This window comes from Staurois parvus, unplaced genomic scaffold, assembly GCF_062004578.1.
Source record: "Staurois parvus isolate SC_StPar_1 unplaced genomic scaffold, SC_StPar_1.0 ptg002159l, whole genome shotgun sequence".
Taxonomy (NCBI): Eukaryota; Metazoa; Chordata; class Amphibia; order Anura; family Ranidae; genus Staurois; species Staurois parvus.
In genome coordinates this window covers 50,654-69,082 of record NW_028319955.1, presented here as the reverse complement: position 1 = coordinate 69,082, position 18,429 = coordinate 50,654, and the positions used below count along the sequence as shown (strand labels likewise).

At 58.4% G+C, this 18,429-nt stretch overlaps 1 protein-coding gene across 1 annotated transcript; it reads right to left on the bottom strand.

Moving 5' to 3' along the window:
• Positions 1-1,600: 1,600 nt before the first annotated feature.
• Positions 1,601-17,201, bottom strand: LOC149432323 (uncharacterized). The gene is made up of 8 exons (XM_089665245.1): positions 16,735-17,201; positions 10,001-10,114; positions 9,221-9,288; positions 5,608-5,685; positions 3,654-3,703; positions 3,445-3,580; positions 3,293-3,373; positions 1,601-3,103 (listed from the first exon to the last, which is right to left on the bottom strand). Exons 1-8 carry the CDS (start codon positions 17,075-17,077, stop codon positions 2,783-2,785), a joined length of 1,191 nt encoding a protein of 396 aa, XP_089521371.1. The 5' UTR covers positions 17,078-17,201; the 3' UTR covers positions 1,601-2,782.
• Positions 17,202-18,429: the final 1,228 nt, after the last annotated feature.

The following is an 18,429-nucleotide window of genomic DNA, read 5'->3' as shown; positions in this document are numbered from 1 at the left end:
AGACGAGACGAGCTCAGATGCCAAACAGGAACTTTTTATTTAACAGAAATACTGTTTTTTACAGAAATAGGGGCAGTCCCCACAGGAGCAATAAACACAAAAATTACACATTGAGATAAAAATCCCACACTAATTAGGTAAGAGCGTGATCACAACAGTGCAGCCAACAGCCATCTAATCACCAGCCAAACACCCAGACCAGCCAGGGAGTCCACCCCAGACAGCCCCGCCCAAGACAGCCCCACCCCTGAATACACAGAGTCCATGACAGGCTGTCCATCACTTGCATAATCCGTCCATTATGAGACAAAACTCTAATATCCCAGCAGTCTGAGCGGTGGAACTTCTCCATCTTCATAGATTTCTGGAGGGGGATGGTGGAGAAATATTTCTGTCCCAAATAGAGGAGCTTCTCCACCCCTGACCACAGGAGGGCCCCGTATTTCCTCTGACCGGTGACCTGTCCAAGATGAATATTCCATCCCTCCTGAGGGGAAGATTTATTGTGTGTATGCAGAGAATTCCTCTCACCCTCAGTGATCATCACCTTGTTGTCCATCATTAGAGAATGGTCTGCTCCCTGCATGGGCCATCATCAGGGGTACAAGGCTAGGCCCCTAGTCCCCTCCAAAGCCCCTGTGCTGGTTGAGTCTGTCACACCCTGCATGGCAGTGCCCTCCTTCCCATGAATGGACCCTCCCCCGCTGTACATTGGTACATGTCCCCCATGGCAGTGCCCTCCTTCCGATGAGTTTGTCCCTCCCCCGCTGTACATTAGTACATGCACTCCATGGCCGTGCCCTCCTTCTGATGAATAGTCCCTCCCCCGCTGTACATTGGTACATGTCCTCCATGGCAGTGCCCTCCTTCCCATGAATGGACCCTCCCCCGCTGTACATTGGTACATGTCCTCCATGGCAGTGCTCTCCTTCCCATGAATGGACCCTCCCCCGCTGTACATTGGTACATGTCCCCCATGGCAGTGCCCTCCTTCCCATGAATGGACCCTCCCCCCGCTGTACATTGGTACATGTCCCCCATGGCAGTGCCCTCCTTCCCATGAATGGACCCTCCCCCGCTGCACATTGGTACATGTCCCCCATGGCAGTGCCCTCCTTCCCATGAATGGACCCTCCCCCGCTGTACATTGGTACATGTCCCCCATGGCAGTGCCCTCCTTCCCATGAATGGACCCTCCCCCGCTGTACATTGGTACATGTCCCCCATGGCAGTGCTCTCCTTCCCATGAATGGACCCTCCCCCGCTGTACATTGGTACATGCCCTCCATGGCAGTGCTCTCCTTCCCATGAATGGACCCTCCCCCGCTGTACATTGGTACATGTCCCCCATGGCAGTGCCCTCCTTCCCATGAATGGACCCTCCCCCGCTGCACATTGGTACATGTCCCCCATGGCAGTGCCCTCCTTCCCATGAATGGACCCTCCCCCGCTGTACATTGGTACATGTCCCCCATGGCAGTGCCCTCCTTCCCATGAATGGACCCTCCCCCGCTGTACATTGGTACATGTCCCCCATGGCAGTGCCCTCCTTCCCATGAATGGACCCTCCCCCGCTGTACATTGGTACATGTCCCCCATGGCAGTGCCCTCCTTCCCATGAATGGACCCTCCCCCGCTGTACATTGGTACATGTCCCCCATGGCAGTGCCCTCCTTCCCATGAATGGACCCTCCCCCGCTGTACATTGGTACATGTCCCCCATGGCAGTGTTAGGAATGTGGTCTCTGTAGGTGACCCTCCATATCCAGATCTTCTTCTAGGAGAACATGCAGATTATTCCCACATTTCATTTCACCAGAAGGAGGAAACAGAACGTCTCTATTATTATATACATTACAGACTGTATACAGAGAGAACCGTGTGCCACCCACAGGGGGGGGGAGATCCAGTGTAGACAGAACTGGCACAGTATAAGGTATGGCTGTTGTAGTGTGGGGTGAGGTTGGCTCGTTGTACAGTGAGGTTGGCTCGTTGTACAGTGAGGTTGGCTCGTTGTACGGTGAGGTTGGCTCGTTGTACGGTGAGGTTGGCACAGTGTGGGGTGAGGTTGGCTCATTGTATGGTGAGGTTGGCACAGTGTGGGGTGAGGTTGGCTCGTTGTACGGTGAGGTTGGCTCGTTGTACGGGGAGGTTGGCACAGTGTGGGGCGAGGTTGGCTCGTTGTACGGTGAGGTTGTACGGTGAGGTTGGCTCGTTGTACGGGGAGGTTGGCACAGTGTGGGGCGAGGTTGGCTCGTTGTACGGTGAGGTTGGCACAGTGTGGGGTGAGGTTGGCTCATTGTACGGGGAGGTTGGCACAGTGTGGGGCGAGGTTGGTTCGTTGTACGGTGAGGTTGGCACAGTGTGGGGTGAGGTTGGCACAGTGTGGGGTGAGGTTGGCTCATTGTACGGGGAGGTTGGCTCGTTGTACGGGGAGGTTGGCTCGTTGTACGGGGAGGTTGGCACAGTGTGGGGCGAGGTTGGTTCGTTGTACGGTGAGGTTGGCACAGTGTGGGGTGAGGTTGGCACAGTGTGGGGTGAGGTTGGCTCATTGTACGGGGAGGTTGGCTCGTTGTACGGGGAGGTTGGCTCGTTGTACGGGGAGGTTGGCTCGTTGTACGGTGAGGTTGGCTCGTTGTACGGTGAGGTTGGCACAGTGTGGGGTGAGGTTGGCACAGTGTGGGGTGAGGTTGGCTCATTGTACGGGGAGGTTGGCTCGTTGTATGGTGAGGTTGGCACAGTGTGGGGCGTGTCGCACACGGACACCTCCAGTTCCAATGTATCACTCTTGCGTTGTCAGGCGGAGTAGTTGGGCCTCTCCTGGAGCCAACAGCACGCTGTCTTTGACCATCATTCCTCCAGAGTGGCCCCGCTGGGTGGACAGCAGGAGTTGTGCTTTGGTGGCGTAGTGTGGGAGGTGCAAAGAAAAGATCTGGGATTGGTTGGATGGATTGATGGTGATTAGGAGGGTGGAGCAGCCCCAGTGGCTCAAGACGCTAAAGGTGGAGTTATGTGACAGAGTCTGTAGCCAACCAGCATAGAGGGCGGGGTTCTGGAAGCGCAGAAAGAGCAGAGAGTGGAGCCAGGAGGGTGGCGGATGTGTCTGCAGAAAAAGAAGGGATGAGACTTGGTCACAGAATAATTTGACACCATTCCCATACCAGCCTGGCAGGGGCTCCCCAACAATTCTGGGGTCACAGCATCAGAAGTGCTCCCATCTGGGGTCAACCGTGAATGACAGAGACCCCGAATAATGCTCCCCTCCTGTCTAGGTAAAGGTCAGGTGACCCACCTGGCTGAGTGACAGTTTGATGGTTCCCGGCAAGGTCACCGCCATAAATTGCTGAAGTTCTGTAGAGTTGAGAGATGACACCTGCAAGGAAGACAAAGTCACTGATGGTCCACAAATGAGCCACCACCACCCCCCCCCCTCTGACCTCTCACCTCCCATGCTGTCTTCATGACCTCTGAACTCTCATTGGTCTTCCATGGCTTCCACTCAAGTACGGGACGGCTGTGCAGGAAGAAGGACTTGTTGATGGGGGTCTCCTCACACAGCCAATCAGGGAGCAGAACTATCCTAATAGTAGACATGTGTTAGAATTGTGTCATGTAGGTTGTCATTGTGTGACTCTGCAATATCGTGGTGTCACCTGTCATCTCCATTGAGACCTTCCAGCTCCTCCTGGAGACTTTCCACCACCTGAGAAAGAGAAGAGAACTCAGAACAGTGAAGGTTCCTCCAAAGTATCTCCATATGAAGAATGGCGGGTCAGGGGAACGAAATATCATACGAGCTTTGATGGTTCCCCACAAAATGTAGACAGCTGGTCTCCTCCATCTAGGAGAATGGTGATTGAGAATGTAGACAGCTGGTCGCCTCCATCTAGGAGAATGGTGATTGAGAATGTAGACAGCTGGTCGCCTCCATCTAGGAGAATGGTGATTGAGAATGTAGACAGCTGGTCGCCTCCATCCAGGAGAATGGTGATTGAGAATGTAGACAGCTGGTCTCCTTCATCTAGGAGAATGGTGATTGAGAATGTAGACAGCTGGTCGCCTCCATCTAGGAGAATGGTGATTGAGAATGTAGACAGCTGGTCGCCTCCATCTAGGAGAATGGTGATTGAGAATGTAGACAGCTGGTCGCCTCCATCCAGGAGAATGGTGATTGAGAATGTAGACAGCTGGTCTTCTCCATCCAGGAGAATGGTGATTGAGAATGTAGACAGCTGGTCGCCTCCATCTAGGAGAATGGTGATTGAGAATGTAGACAGCTGGTCGCCTCCATCCAAGAAAACGGTGATTGAGAATGTAGACAGCTGGTTGCCTCCATCCAGGAGAAAGGTGATTGAGAATGTAGACAGCTGGTCGCCTCCATCCAAGAGAATGGTGTGGTGTATGAGATTGTACTGGGAAATCTTGGTCCAGAGTTATCCCAGAAACTATCCCATGTTTGGACCCTCAGTGGTAATCTCTGTACTGGTCCTCAGGGTCTCTATCAGGGCTGTCAGTGTGGGGGTCTCTATTCAGGGTCTTCATTGATGGCCTGTGTCTTTATCTTAAGTGACAATGTCTCTCCTGGGCCTTCAGTAGGGGTCTCTGTCCTATTCATCAGGGTGGTCTCTGTCTTAGTCCTCAGTGGTGGTCTCTGTCTTAGTCCTCAGTGGTGGTCTCTGTCTTAGTCCTCTGTGATGTATCTTCTGGGATCAATAGGGGTCTCTGTCCTATTCATCAGTGGTGGTCTCTGTCTTAGTCCTCAGTGGTGGTCTCTGTCTTAGTCCTCAGTGATGTATCTTCTGGGATCAGTAGAGGTCTCTGTCCTGGCCATCAGTGGTGGCTTCTGTCTTGGTCATCAGTGCTGGTCTCTCTTCTGATCCTCATTTGGGGGTTTCTATCCAGGACTGTCATTGGGGGTATCTATTCAGGGCCTTCATTGGTGGCCTGTGTCTTTGTCCTAAGTGAGTATGTCTCTCCTGAGTCCTCAGTAGGGGTCTTTGTCCTGGTCTTCAGTTGGGGGTCTCTATGTAGGGGGGGTCTCTTCAGTGGGGGCATCCCTTCAGGAACCTCCTAAGTGACAATATTTGTCCTCGGCCCTCAGTGGTGGTCTTTGTCCTCGGCCCTCAGTGGTGGTCTCTGTCCTGGCCCTCAGTGGTGGTCTCTGTTCCCGGCCCTCAGTGGTGGTCTCTGTACTTGGCCCTCAGTGGTGGTCTGTGTCCCGGCCCTCAGTGGTGGTCTCTGTCCTTGGCCCTCAGTGGTGGTCTCTGTCCTTGGCCCTCAGTGGTGGTCTCTGTCCTTGGCCCTCAGTGGTGGTCTGTGTCCCGGCCCTCAGTGGTGGTCTGTGTCCCGGCCCTCAGTGGTGGTCTGTGTCCCGGCCCTCAGTGGTGGTCTGTATCCCGGCCCTCGGTGGTCTCTATCCCGGCCCTCAGTGGTGGTCCAGGTCCTCCATCATGTGACACCGCCCCCCAGTCTGAAGTGAGAACATTGTATATTGAAGTATTGTAACCTCAACACTCCGAACCCAAACCGAAGAAACCGAATTCTGGATCCTCAATGAGACTTTTATTTTCCCTCCAGACAACATTCTTCATCAGAATTCCATCTCACCGTCATCAGGGCCTCCCTCTGCCCCCCGAGAAGGCTGAACCCCGACACCCCGTCCTGGATCCATCGCCGCATCGCATGCTGTACATGGGGGACATACAGAGGATGAACGGGGCAACTGCCCACACCGACACCTCCACTACCCCCCCCCCCCCCACCAACACCTTCACTACCCCCCCCCCCCCACACACCACACCGACACCTTCACTACCCCCCCTCCCCCCCCACCAACACCTCCACTACCCCCCCCCCCACACACACCACACCGACACCTTCACTACCCCCCCCCCCCACACACCACACCGACACCTCCACTACCCCCCCCCCCCCCACCGACACCTTCACTACCCCCCCCCCACACACACCACACTGACACCTCCACTACCCCCCCCCCCCCCCACACACACACCGACACCTTCACTACCCCCCCCCCCACACACCACACCGACACCTTCACTACCCCCCCCCCCACACACACCACACCGACACCTTCACTACCCCCCCTCCCCCCCCCACCGACACCTCCACTACCCCCCCCCCACACACACCACACCGACACCTTCACTACCCCCCCCCCCCACACACCACACCGACACCTCCACTACCCCCCCCCCCCCACACACCACACCGACACCTTCACTACCCCCCCCCCCCCACACACCACACCGACACCTTCACTACCCCCCCCCCCCACACACCACACCGACACCTTCACTACCCCCCCCCCCCCACACACACCACACCGACACCTCCACTACCCCCCCCCCCACACACCACACCGACACCTTCACTACCCCCCCCCCCCCCCCCACACACCACACCGACACCTTCACTACCCCCCCCCCCCACACACACCACACCGACACCTCCACTACCCCCCCTCCCCCCCACCGACACCTTCACTACCCCCCCCCCCACACACACCACACCGACACCTCCACTACCCCCCCCCCCCCCCACACACACCACACCGACACCTTCACTACCCCCCCCCCCCCACACACACCACACCTCCACTACCCCCCCCCCCCCACACACACCACACCTCCACTACCCCCCCCCACACACACCACACCGACACCTCCACTACCCCCCCCCCCCACACACACCACACCGACACCTTCACTACCCCCCCTCCCCCCCCCACCAACACCTCCACTACCCCCCCCCCCCCCACACACACCACACCGACACCTTCACTACCCCCCCCCACACACACCACACCGACACCTTCACTACCCCCCCCCACACACACCACACCGACACCTCCACTACCCCCCCCCACACACACCACACCGACACCTTCACTACCCCCCCTCCCCCCCCACCAACACCTCCACTATCCCCCCCCCCACACACACCACACCTCCACTACCCCCCCCCCCCACACACACCACACCGACACCTCCACTACCCCCCCCCCCCACACACACACCACACCTCCACTACCCCCCCCCCCACACACACACCACACCGACACCTTCACAACCCCCCCTCCCCCCCACCGACACCTTCACTACCCCCCCCCCCCCCCCACACCGACACCTCCACTACCCCCCCCCCCACACACACACACAACACACCGACACCTTCACTACCCCCCCTCCCCCCCCCCCCACCGGCACCTTCACTACCTCCCCTCCCCCCCCACCGACACCTTCACTACCCCCCCCCCCCCCCCCACACACACACACACACACCGACACCTCCACTACCCCCCCCTCCCCACACCGACACCTCCACTACCCCCCCCACCCCCCCCCACACACCACACCGACACCTCCACTACACCCCCCCCCCCCCCCACACCACACCGACACCTTCACTACCCCCCCCCACACACCGACACCATCACTACCCCCCCCCCCCCACACCACACCGACACCTTCACTACCCCCCCCCCCACACACTGACACCTTCACTAACCCCCCCCCCCCTCCACACCGACACCTCCACTACCCCCCCCCCCCACACACCACACCGACACCTCCACTACACCCCCCACACCGACACCTCCACTACACCCCCCCCCACACCAACACCTCCACTACACCCCCCACACCGACACCTTCACTACTCCCCCCCCCCCCCCCCACACACCACACCGACACCTTCACTACCCCCCCCCCCCCCACACACACCACACTGACACCTCCACTACACCCCCCACACCGACACCTTCACTACACCCCCCACACCGACACCTCCACTACCCCCCCCCCCCCCCCACACCGACACCTCCACTACACCCCCCCCCCCCACACACCGACACCTCCACTACACCCCCCCCCCCCACCACACCGACACCTTCACTACCCCCCCCCCCCCACACACACACACACCACACTGACACCTCCACTACACCCCCCCCCCCCACCACACCGACACCTTCACTACCCCCCCCCCCACACACACACACCACACCGACACCTCCACTACCCCCCCCCCACACCACACCGACACCTCCACTACACCCCCCCCCCCCACACCGACACCTCCACTACCCCCCACACCACACCGACACCTCCACTACACCCCCCCCCCACACCACACCGACACCTCCACTACACCCCCCCCCCACACCGACACCTCCACTACCCCCCCCCCCCCCACACCACACCGACACCTCCACTACCCCCCCCCCCACACCACACCGACACCTCCACTACCCCCCCCCCCCCCCCACACCGACACCTTCACTAACCCCCCCCCCCCCACACCGACACCTTCACTACCCCCCCGCCCCCACACCACACCGACACCTTCACTACCCCCCCCCCCCCCACACCACACCACACCAACACCTTCACTACCCCCCCCCCCCACACCACACCGACACCTTCACTACCCCCCCCCCCCACACCACACCACACCAACACCTTCACTACCCCCCCCCCCCCCCACACCACACCGACACCTTCACTACCCCCCCCACACCACACCACACAGACACCCTCCCCCCCCACACCACACCTCCACTACACCCCCCCCCCCACCACACCACTACCCACCGGCACATCCATTACCCCCCCCTCACACCACACTGCCCCCCCCCACTGATAATCCCCCCCCAACACACACCACACTGACACCTCCACTACACCCCCCACACCGACACCTTCACTACACCCCCCCCCCCCCCACACCAACACCTCCACTACACCCCCCCCCCCCACACCACACCGACACCTTCACTACACCCCCCCCCCCCCCCCACACCGACACCTCCACTACCCCCCCCCCCCACACCACACCGACACCTCCACTACCCCCCCCCCCCACACCACACCGACACCTCCACTACACCCCCCCCACACCGACACCTTCACTACCCCCCCCCCCACACCGACACCTTCACTACCCCCCCGCCCCCCACACCGACACCTCCACTACACCCCCCCCCCCACACCACACCGACACCTTCACTACCCCCCCCCCCACACCACACCAACACCTTCACTACCCCCCCCCCCACACAACACCACACAGACACCCTCCCCCCCACACCACACCTCCACTACACCCCCCCCCCACCACACCACTACCCACCGGCACATCCATTACCCCCCCCTCACACCACTCTGCCCCCCCCACTGATAATCCCCCCCCAACACACCTGTACTCTCTGCTCCTGGCTGATGTTGGATTCCTTGGATAGATCGACTTCCAGCAAAATCCGAATATCTGGAGAAATATAACACAAACCTCTCAGCATCCGTCCCCCGAATCCGAGATAATGACCCCCCCAAATATCCCCCTCCCCCCTATATATATATATATATATATATATATATAAGATATATTATACAGAGTGACATCACCGCCCTCCAGATATATTATACAGAGTGACATCACCGCCCTCCAGATATATTATACAGAGTGACATCACCGCCCTCCAGATATAAGATATATTATACAGAGTGACATCACCGCCCTCCGGATATAAGATATATTATACAGAGTGACATCACCGCCCTCCAGATATATTATACAGAGTGACATCACCGCCCTCCAGATATAAGATATATTATACAGAGTGACATCACCGCCCTCCAGATATAAGATATATTATACAGAGTGACATCACCGCCCTCCAGATATAAGATATATTATACAGAGTGACATCACCGCCCTCCGGATATAAGATATATTATACAGAGTGACATCACCGCCCTCCAGATATAAGATATATTATACAGAGTGACATCACCGCTCTCCAGATATAAGATATATTATACAGAGTGACATCACCGCCCTCCGGATATAAGATATATTATACAGAGTGACATCACCGCCCTCCAGATATATAATATACAGGAGTGACATCACCGCCCTCCAGATATAAGATATATTATACAGAGTGACATCATCCATGTCTCTGGCTCCCATTGGTTACCGTATCTCTGCCCCTCGGTCACCAGGCTCCTCACTTCGCTCCTCATCTCCGCCATCCTCAGGACGATTCCTCCGCACCCCAGTAATGAAGCTCCTCGAATTGTCTGTCGGAGATCTGAGGACACAAAGCGGAGACTCAGCTGAGCCAAGATATCTGACATTCCCGGTCACTCTGATCTCTCCCCCACTCAGTGTACAGAACCCGACACACACGGCGCAATAATACTCTGACCTGTCACTGCCTGTGATTGTGAGGAGCGTCTGCGGGTGAGGAGCGTCTATCGGTGACGAGTATCTATGGGTGATGAGTATTGGTGAGGAGTATTTCTAGGTGAGGAGTGTCTATCGGTGACGAGTATCAGTGACGAGTATCTCTGGGTGAGGAGTGTCTGCGGGTGACGAGTTAGGTGACGAATATCTCTGGGTGAGGAGTGTCTGCGGCTGAGGAGTATCGGTGATGAGTGTCTCTGGGTGAGGGGTGTCTCTGGGTGAGGAGTGTCTCTGGGTGAGGAGTGTCTCTGGGTGATGAGTGTCTCTGGGTGATGAGTGTCTCTGGGTGAGGAGTGTCTCTGTGTGAGGAGTGTCTCTGTGTGAGGAGTATCTCTGTGTGAGGAGTGTCTCTGGGTGAGGAGTGTCTCTGGGTGAGGAGTGTCTCTGGGTGAGGAGTGTCTCTGGGTGAGGAGTGTCTCTGGGTGAGGAGTGTCTCTGGGTGAGGAGTGTCTCTGGGTGAGGAGTGTCTCTGGGTGAGGAGTGTCTCTGGGTGAGGAGTGTCTCTGGGTGAGGAGTGTCTGCGGGTGAGGAGTGTCTCTGTGTGAGGAGTGTCTGCGGGTGAGGAGTGTCTGCGGGTGAGGAGTATCTCTGGGTGAGGAGTATCGGTGAGGAGTGTCTCTGGGTGAGGAGTATCGGTGATGAGTGTCTCTGGGTGAGGAGTGTCTCTGGGTGAGGAGTGTCTCTGGGTGAGGGGTGTCTCTGGGTGAGGGGTGTCTCTGGGTGAGGGGTGTCTCTGGGTGAGGAGTGTCTCTGGGTGAGGAGTGTCTCTGGGTGAGGAGTGTCTCTGGGTGAGGAGTGTCTCTGGGTGAGGAGTGTCTCTGGGTGAGGAGTGTCTCTGGGTGAGGAGTGTCTCTGGGTGAGGAGTGTCTCTGGGTGAGGAGTGTCTCTGGGTGAGGAGTGTCTGCGGGTGAGGAGTGTCTGCGGGTGAGGAGTGTCTGCGGGTGAGGAGTGTCTGCGGGTGAGGAGTGTCTGCGGGTGAGGAGTGTCTGCGGGTGAGGAGTGTCTGCGGGTGAGGAGTGTCTGCGGGTGAGGAGTGTCTGCGGGTGAGGAGTATCGGTGATGAGTGTCTCTGGGTGAGGAGTGTCTCTGGGTGAGGAGTATCTCTGGGTGAGGAGTATCGGTGAGGAGTATCGGTGAGGAGTATCGGTGATGAGTGTCTCTGGGTGATGAGTGTCTCTGGGTGAGGAGTGTCTCTGGGTGAGGAGTGTCTCTGGGTGAGGAGTGTCTCTGGGTGAGGAGTGTCTCTGGGTGAGGAGTGTCTCTGGGTGAGGAGTATCGGTGAGGAGTGTCTCTGGGTGAGGAGTATCGGTGAGGAGTATCGGTGAGGAGTATCGGTGAGGAGTATCGGTGAGGAGTATCGGTGAGGAGTGTCTCTGGGTGATGAGTGTCTCTGGGTGATGAGTGTCTCTGTGTGAGGAGTGTCTCTGTGTGAGGAGTGTCTCTGTGTGAGGAGTGTCTCTGTGTGAGGAGTGTCTCTGTGTGAGGAGTGTCTCTGTGTGAGGAGTGTCTCTGTGTGAGGAGTGTCTCTGTGTGAGGAGTGTCTGCGGGTGAGGAGTGTCTGCGGGTGAGGAGTGTCTGCGGGTGAGGAGTGTCTGCGGGTGAGGAGTGTCTGCGGGTGAGGAGTGTCTGCGGGTGAGGAGTGTCTGCGGGTGAGGAGTGTCTGCGGGTGAGGAGTGTCTCTGGGTGAGGAGTATCGGTGATGAGTGTCTCTGGGTGAGGAGTGTCTCTGGGTGAGGAGTGTCTCTGGGTGAGGAGTGTCTCTGGGTGAGGGGTGTCTCTGGGTGAGGGGTGTCTCTGGGTGAGGGGTGTCTCTGGGTGAGGGGTGTCTCTGGGTGAGGAGTGTCTCTGGGTGAGGAGTGTCTCTGGGTGAGGAGTGTCTCTGGGTGAGGAGTGTCTCTGGGTGAGGAGTGTCTCTGGGTGAGGAGTGTCTCTGGGTGAGGAGTGTCTGCGTGTGAGGAGTGTCGGTGATGAGTGTCTCTGTGTGATGAGTGTCTCTGTGTGATGAGTGTCTCTGTGTGAGGAATGTCTGCGGGTGAGGAGTGTCTGCGGGTGAGGAGTGTCTGCGGGTGATGAGTGTCTGCGGGTGATGAGTGTCTGCGGGTGATGAGTGTCTGCGGGTGAGGAGTGTCTGCGGGTGAGGAGTATCTCTGGGTGAGGAGTATCGGTGAGGAGTGTCTCTGGGTGAGGAGTATCGGTGATGAGTGTCTCTGGGTGAGGAGTGTCTCTGGGTGAGGGGTGTCTCTGGGTGAGGGGTGTCTCTGGGTGAGGGGTGTCTCTGGGTGAGGGGTGTCTCTGGGTGAGGGGTGTCTCTGGGTGAGGGGTGTCTCTGGGTGAGGAGTGTCTCTGGGTGAGGAGTGTCTCTGGGTGAGGAGTGTCTCTGGGTGAGGAGTGTCTCTGGGTGAGGAGTGTCTCTGGGTGAGGAGTGTCTCTGGGTGAGGAGTGTCTCTGGGTGATGAGTGTCTCTGTGTGATGAGTGTCTCTGTGTGAGGAGTGTCTGCGGGTGATGAGTGTCTGCGGGTGATGAGTGTCTGCGGGTGATGAGTGTCTGCGGGTGATGAGTGTCTGCGGGTGAGGAGTGTCTGCGGGTGAGGAGTGTCTGCGGGTGAGGAGTATCTCTGGGTGAGGAGTATCGGTGAGGAGTGTCTCTGGGTGAGGAGTATCGGTGATGAGTGTCTCTGGGTGAGGAGTGTCTCTGGGTGAGGAGTATCTCTGGGTGAGGAGTGTCTCTGGGTGAGGGGTGTCTCTGGGTGAGGGGTGTCTCTGGGTGAGGGGTGTCTCTGGGTGAGGAGTGTCTCTGGGTGAGGAGTGTCTCTGGGTGAGGAGTGTCTCTGGGTGAGGAGTGTCTCTGGGTGAGGAGTGTCTCTGGGTGAGGAGTGTCTCTGGGTGAGGAGTGTCTCTGGGTGAGGAGTGTCTGCGGGTGAGGAGTGTCTGCGGGTGAGGAGTGTCTGCGGGTGAGGAGTGTCTGCGGGTGAGGAGTGTCTGCGGGTGAGGAGTGTCTGCGGGTGAGGAGTGTCTGCGGGTGAGGAGTGTCTCTGGGTGATGAGTGTCTCTGGGTGAGGAGTGTCTCTGGGTGATGAGTGTCTGCGGGTGAGGAGTGTCGGTGAGGAGTATCTCTGGGTGATGAGTGTCTCTGGGTGATGAGTGTCTCTGGGTGATGAGTATTTCTGGGTGAGGAGTGTCTCTGGGTGAGGAGTGTCTCTGGGTGAGGAGTATCTCTGGGTGAGGAGTATCTCTGGGTGAGGAGTATCTCTGGGTGATGAGTGTCTGCGGGTGAGGAGTATCGGTGAGGAGTGTCTCTGGGTGAGGAGTGTCTGCGGGTGAGGAGTGTCGGTGAAGAGTATCTCTGGGTGATGAGTATCTCTGGGTGATGAGTGTCTCTGGGTGATGAGTATCTCTGGGTGATGAGTATCTCTGGGTGATGAGTATCTCTGGGTGAGGAGTGTCTCTGGGTGAGGAGTGTCTCTGGGTGAGGAGTGTCTCTGGGTGAGGAGTGTCTCTGGGTGAGGAGTGTCTCTGGGTGATGAGTGTCTGCGGGTGAGGAGTGTCGGTGAGGAGTATCTCTGGGTGATGAGTATCTCTGGGTGATGAGTGTCTGCGGGTGAGGAGTATCGGTGAGGAGTGTCTCTGGGTGATGAGTGTCTGCGGGTGAGGAGTATCGGTGAGGAGTGTCTCTGGGTGAGGAGTGTCTGCGGGTGAGGAGTGTCGGTGAAGAGTATCTCTGGGTGATGAGTGTCTCTGGGTGATGAGTATCTCTGGGTGATGAGTATCTCTGGGTGATGAGTATCTCTGGGTGAGGAGTGTCTCTGGGTGAGGAGTGTCTCTGGGTAAGGAGTGTCTCTGGGTGAGGAGTGTCTCTGGGTGAGGAGTGTCTCTGGGTGAGGAGTGTCTCTGGGTGAGGAGTGTCTCTGGGTGAGGAGTGTCTCTGGGTGAGGAGTGTCTCTGGGTGAGGAGTGTCTCTGGGTGAGGAGTGTCTCTGGGTGAGGAGTGTCTCTGGGTGAGGAGTGTCTCTGGGTGAGGAGTGTCTCTGGGTGAGGAGTGTCTCTGGGTGAGGAGTGTCTCTGGGTGATGAGTTAGGTGACGAGTATCTCTGGATGAGGAGTGTCTCTGGGTGATGAGTGTCTCTGGGTGATGAGTGTCTCTGGGTGATGAGTGTCTCTGGGTGATGAGTGTCTCTGGGTGATGAGTGTCTCTGGGTGATGAGTGTCTCTGGGTGATGAGTGTCTCTGGGTGATGAGTGTCTCTGGGTGAGGAGTATCTCTGGGTGATGAGTGTCTGCGGGTGAGGAGTATCTCTGGGTGAGGAGTGTCTGCGGGTGAGGAGTGTCTGCGGGTGAGGAGTGTCTGCGGGTGAGGAGTGTCTGCGGGTGAGGAGTGTCTGCGGGTGAGGAGTGTCTGCGGGTGAGGAGTATCGGTGATGAGTGTCTCTGGGTGATGAGTGTCTCTGTGTGATGAGTGTCTCTGTGTGAGGAGTGTCTGCGGGTGATGAGTGTCTGCGGGTGATGAGTGTCTGCGGGTGATGAGTGTCTGCGGGTGAGGAGTGTCTGCGGGTGAGGAGTGTCTGCGGGTGAGGAGTATCTCTGGGTGAGGAGTATCGGTGAGGAGTGTCTCTGGGTGAGGAGTATCGGTGATGAGTGTCTCTGGGTGAGGAGTGTCTCTGGGTGAGGAGTATCTCTGGGTGAGGAGTATCTCTGGGTGAGGAGTGTCTCTGGGTGAGGGGTGTCTCTGGGTGAGGGGTGTCTCTGGGTGAGGGGTGTCTCTGGGTGAGGAGTGTCTCTGGGTGAGGAGTGTCTCTGGGTGAGGAGTGTCTCTGGGTGAGGAGTGTCTCTGGGTGAGGAGTGTCTGCGGGTGAGGAGTGTCTGCGGGTGAGGAGTGTCTGCGGGTGAGGAGTGTCTGCGGGTGAGGAGTGTCTGCGGGTGAGGAGTGTCTGCGGGTGAGGAGTGTCTGCGGGTGAGGAGTGTCTGCGGGTGAGGAGTGTCTGCGGGTGAGGAGTGTCTCTGGGTGATGAGTGTCTCTGGGTGAGGAGTGTCTCTGGGTGATGAGTGTCTGCGGGTGAGGAGTGTCGGTGAGGAGTATCTCTGGGTGATGAGTGTCTCTGGGTGATGAGTGTCTCTGGGTGATGAGTATTTCTGGGTGAGGAGTGTCTCTGGGTGAGGAGTGTCTCTGGGTGAGGAGTATCTCTGGGTGAGGAGTATCTCTGGGTGAGGAGTATCTCTGGGTGATGAGTGTCTGCGGGTGAGGAGTATCGGTGAGGAGTGTCTCTGGGTGAGGAGTGTCTGCGGGTGAGGAGTGTCGGTGAAGAGTATCTCTGGGTGATGAGTATCTCTGGGTGATGAGTGTCTCTGGGTGATGAGTATCTCTGGGTGATGAGTATCTCTGGGTGATGAGTATCTCTGGGTGAGGAGTGTCTCTGGGTGAGGAGTGTCTCTGGGTGAGGAGTGTCTCTGGGTGAGGAGTGTCTCTGGGTGAGGAGTGTCTCTGGGTGAGGAGTGTCTCTGGGTGATGAGTGTCTGCGGGTGAGGAGTGTCGGTGAGGAGTATCTCTGGGTGATGAGTATCTCTGGGTGATGAGTGTCTGCGGGTGAGGAGTATCGGTGAGGAGTGTCTCTGGGTGATGAGTGTCTGCGGGTGAGGAGTATCGGTGAGGAGTGTCTCTGGGTGAGGAGTGTCTGCGGGTGAGGAGTGTCGGTGAAGAGTATCTCTGGGTGATGAGTGTCTCTGGGTGATGAGTATCTCTGGGTGATGAGTATCTCTGGGTGATGAGTATCTCTGGGTGAGGAGTGTCTCTGGGTGAGGAGTGTCTCTGGGTGAGGAGTGTCTCTGGGTGAGGAGTGTCTCTGGGTGAGGAGTGTCTCTGGGTGAGGAGTGTCTCTGGGTGAGGAGTGTCTCTGGGTGAGGAGTGTCTCTGGGTGAGGAGTGTCTCTGGGTGAGGAGTGTCTCTGGGTGAGGAGTGTCTCTGGGTGAGGAGTGTCTCTGGGTGAGGAGTGTCTCTGGGTGATGAGTTAGGTGACGAGTATCTCTGGATGAGGAGTGTCTCTGGGTGATGAGTGTCTCTGGGTGATGAGTGTCTCTGGGTGATGAGTGTCTCTGGGTGATGAGTGTCTCTGGGTGATGAGTGTCTCTGGGTGATGAGTGTCTCTGGGTGAGGAGTATCTCTGGGTGATGAGTGTCTGCGGGTGAGGAGTATCTCTGGGTGAGGAGTGTCTGCGGGTGAGGAGTGTCTGCGGGTGAGGAGTGTCTGCGGGTGAGGAGTGTCTGCGGGTGAGGAGTGTCTGCGGGTGAGGAGTGTCTGCGGGTGAGGAGTATCGGTGATGAGTGTCTCTGGGTGAGGAGTGTCTCTGGGTGAGGAGTGTCTCTGGGTGAGGAGTATCTCTGGGTGAGGAGTATCGGTGAGGAGTATCTCTGGGTGAGGAGTGTCTCTGGGTGATTGCGGCAGAGGCTGCACTGGTCTCCTGGGGGGTGGGACTCACCGGCCCCGTATGGGTCCTGCAGGGTGTAGGAGCAGAGCACGCGGCGATGGTACCAGAATGAACGGGGTGCAGGCTCATAGGATCGCAGCAACAACAGGACCGCCAGTCCACTGATGGCAGCGAAGGAGATCCAGAATCCCAGCAGCAGAGAGCGGCGGAGACGCACCCAGAACTCCCAATTCTGCTCCGAGGGGCGCACAGCCAGAAGATGCTGAGACTCCATCCTTGTCCCCGCATCGGCCTCCCCGCTCCCTCTTATCCCAGACTGAGTGCTGACGGTGCGGTGATGGAGGTGTGACGGGGGAGGGGACATTCCGGAACCAACACGACAAATACCGGCCATACATTCCACACACCCGAGAAGAGTGCACTACATGTCCCAGGTGGGGGAGGGGACCGGAGACTGCCCACAGGACCGGGAATACGGAGACCGGAGGACGGGGAACGTGGAGGACGGGAATACAGAGACCGGAGGACGGGAATACAGAGACCGGAGGACGGGGAATACAGAGACCGGAGGACGGGAATACAGAGACCGGAGGACGGGAATACAGAGACCGGAGGACGGGGAATACAGAGACCGGAGGACGGGGAATACAGAGACCGGAGGACGGGGAATACAGAGACCGGAGGACGGGAATACGGAGACCGGAGGACGGGAATACGGAGACCGGAGGACCGGGAATACGGAGACCAGAAGACGGGGAACGTGGAGGACGGGGATACAGAGACCGGAGGACGGGGATACAGAGACCGGAGGACGGGGATACAGAGACCGGGGAACGCGGAGAGTGGAGGACGGGGAACGCGGAGAGCGGAGGACGGGAATACAGAGACCGGGGATACGGAGACCAGAGGACGGGGAACGCGGAGAGCGGAGGACGGGGAACGCGGAGAGCGGAGGACGGGAATACAGAGACCGGGGATACGGAGACCAGAGGACGGGGAACGCGGAGAGCGGAGGACGGGGAACGCGGAGAGCGGAGGACGGGGAACGCGGAGAGCGGAGGACGGGGAACACGGAGAGCGGGGAACGCGGAGAGCGGAGGACGGGGAACACGGAGAGCGGAGGACGGGAATACAGAGACCGGGGAACGCAGAGAGCGGAGGACGGGGAACGCGGAGAGCGGAGGACGGGGAATTCAGAGACCGGGGATATGGAGACCGGAGGACAGGGATATGGAGACCGGAGGACGGGGAATGCGGAGACTGGGGAACACGGAGAGCGGGGAACACGGAGACCGGAGGACGGGGAATGCGGAGGACAGGGAACGCGGAGAGCGGGGAACGGGAATACAGAGACCGGGGAACGCGGAGAGCGGAGGACGGGGAATACAGAGACCGGGGATACGGAGACCAGAGGACAGGGAACGCGGAGAGCGGAGGACGGGGAACGCGGAGGACGGGGAACACGGAGAGCGGGGAACGCGGAGAGCGGAGGACGGGGAACGCGGAGAGCGGAGGACGGGGAACGCGGAGAGCGGAGGACGGGGAACGCGGAGAGCGGAGGACGGGGAATTCAGAGACCGGGGATATGGAGACCGGAGGACAGGGATATGGAGACCATAGGACGAGGAATGCGGAGACTGGGGAACACGGAGAGCGGGGAACACGGAGACCGGAGGACGGGGAATGCGGAGGACGGGGAACGCGGAGAGCGGGGAACGGGAATACAGAGACCGGGGAACGCGGAGA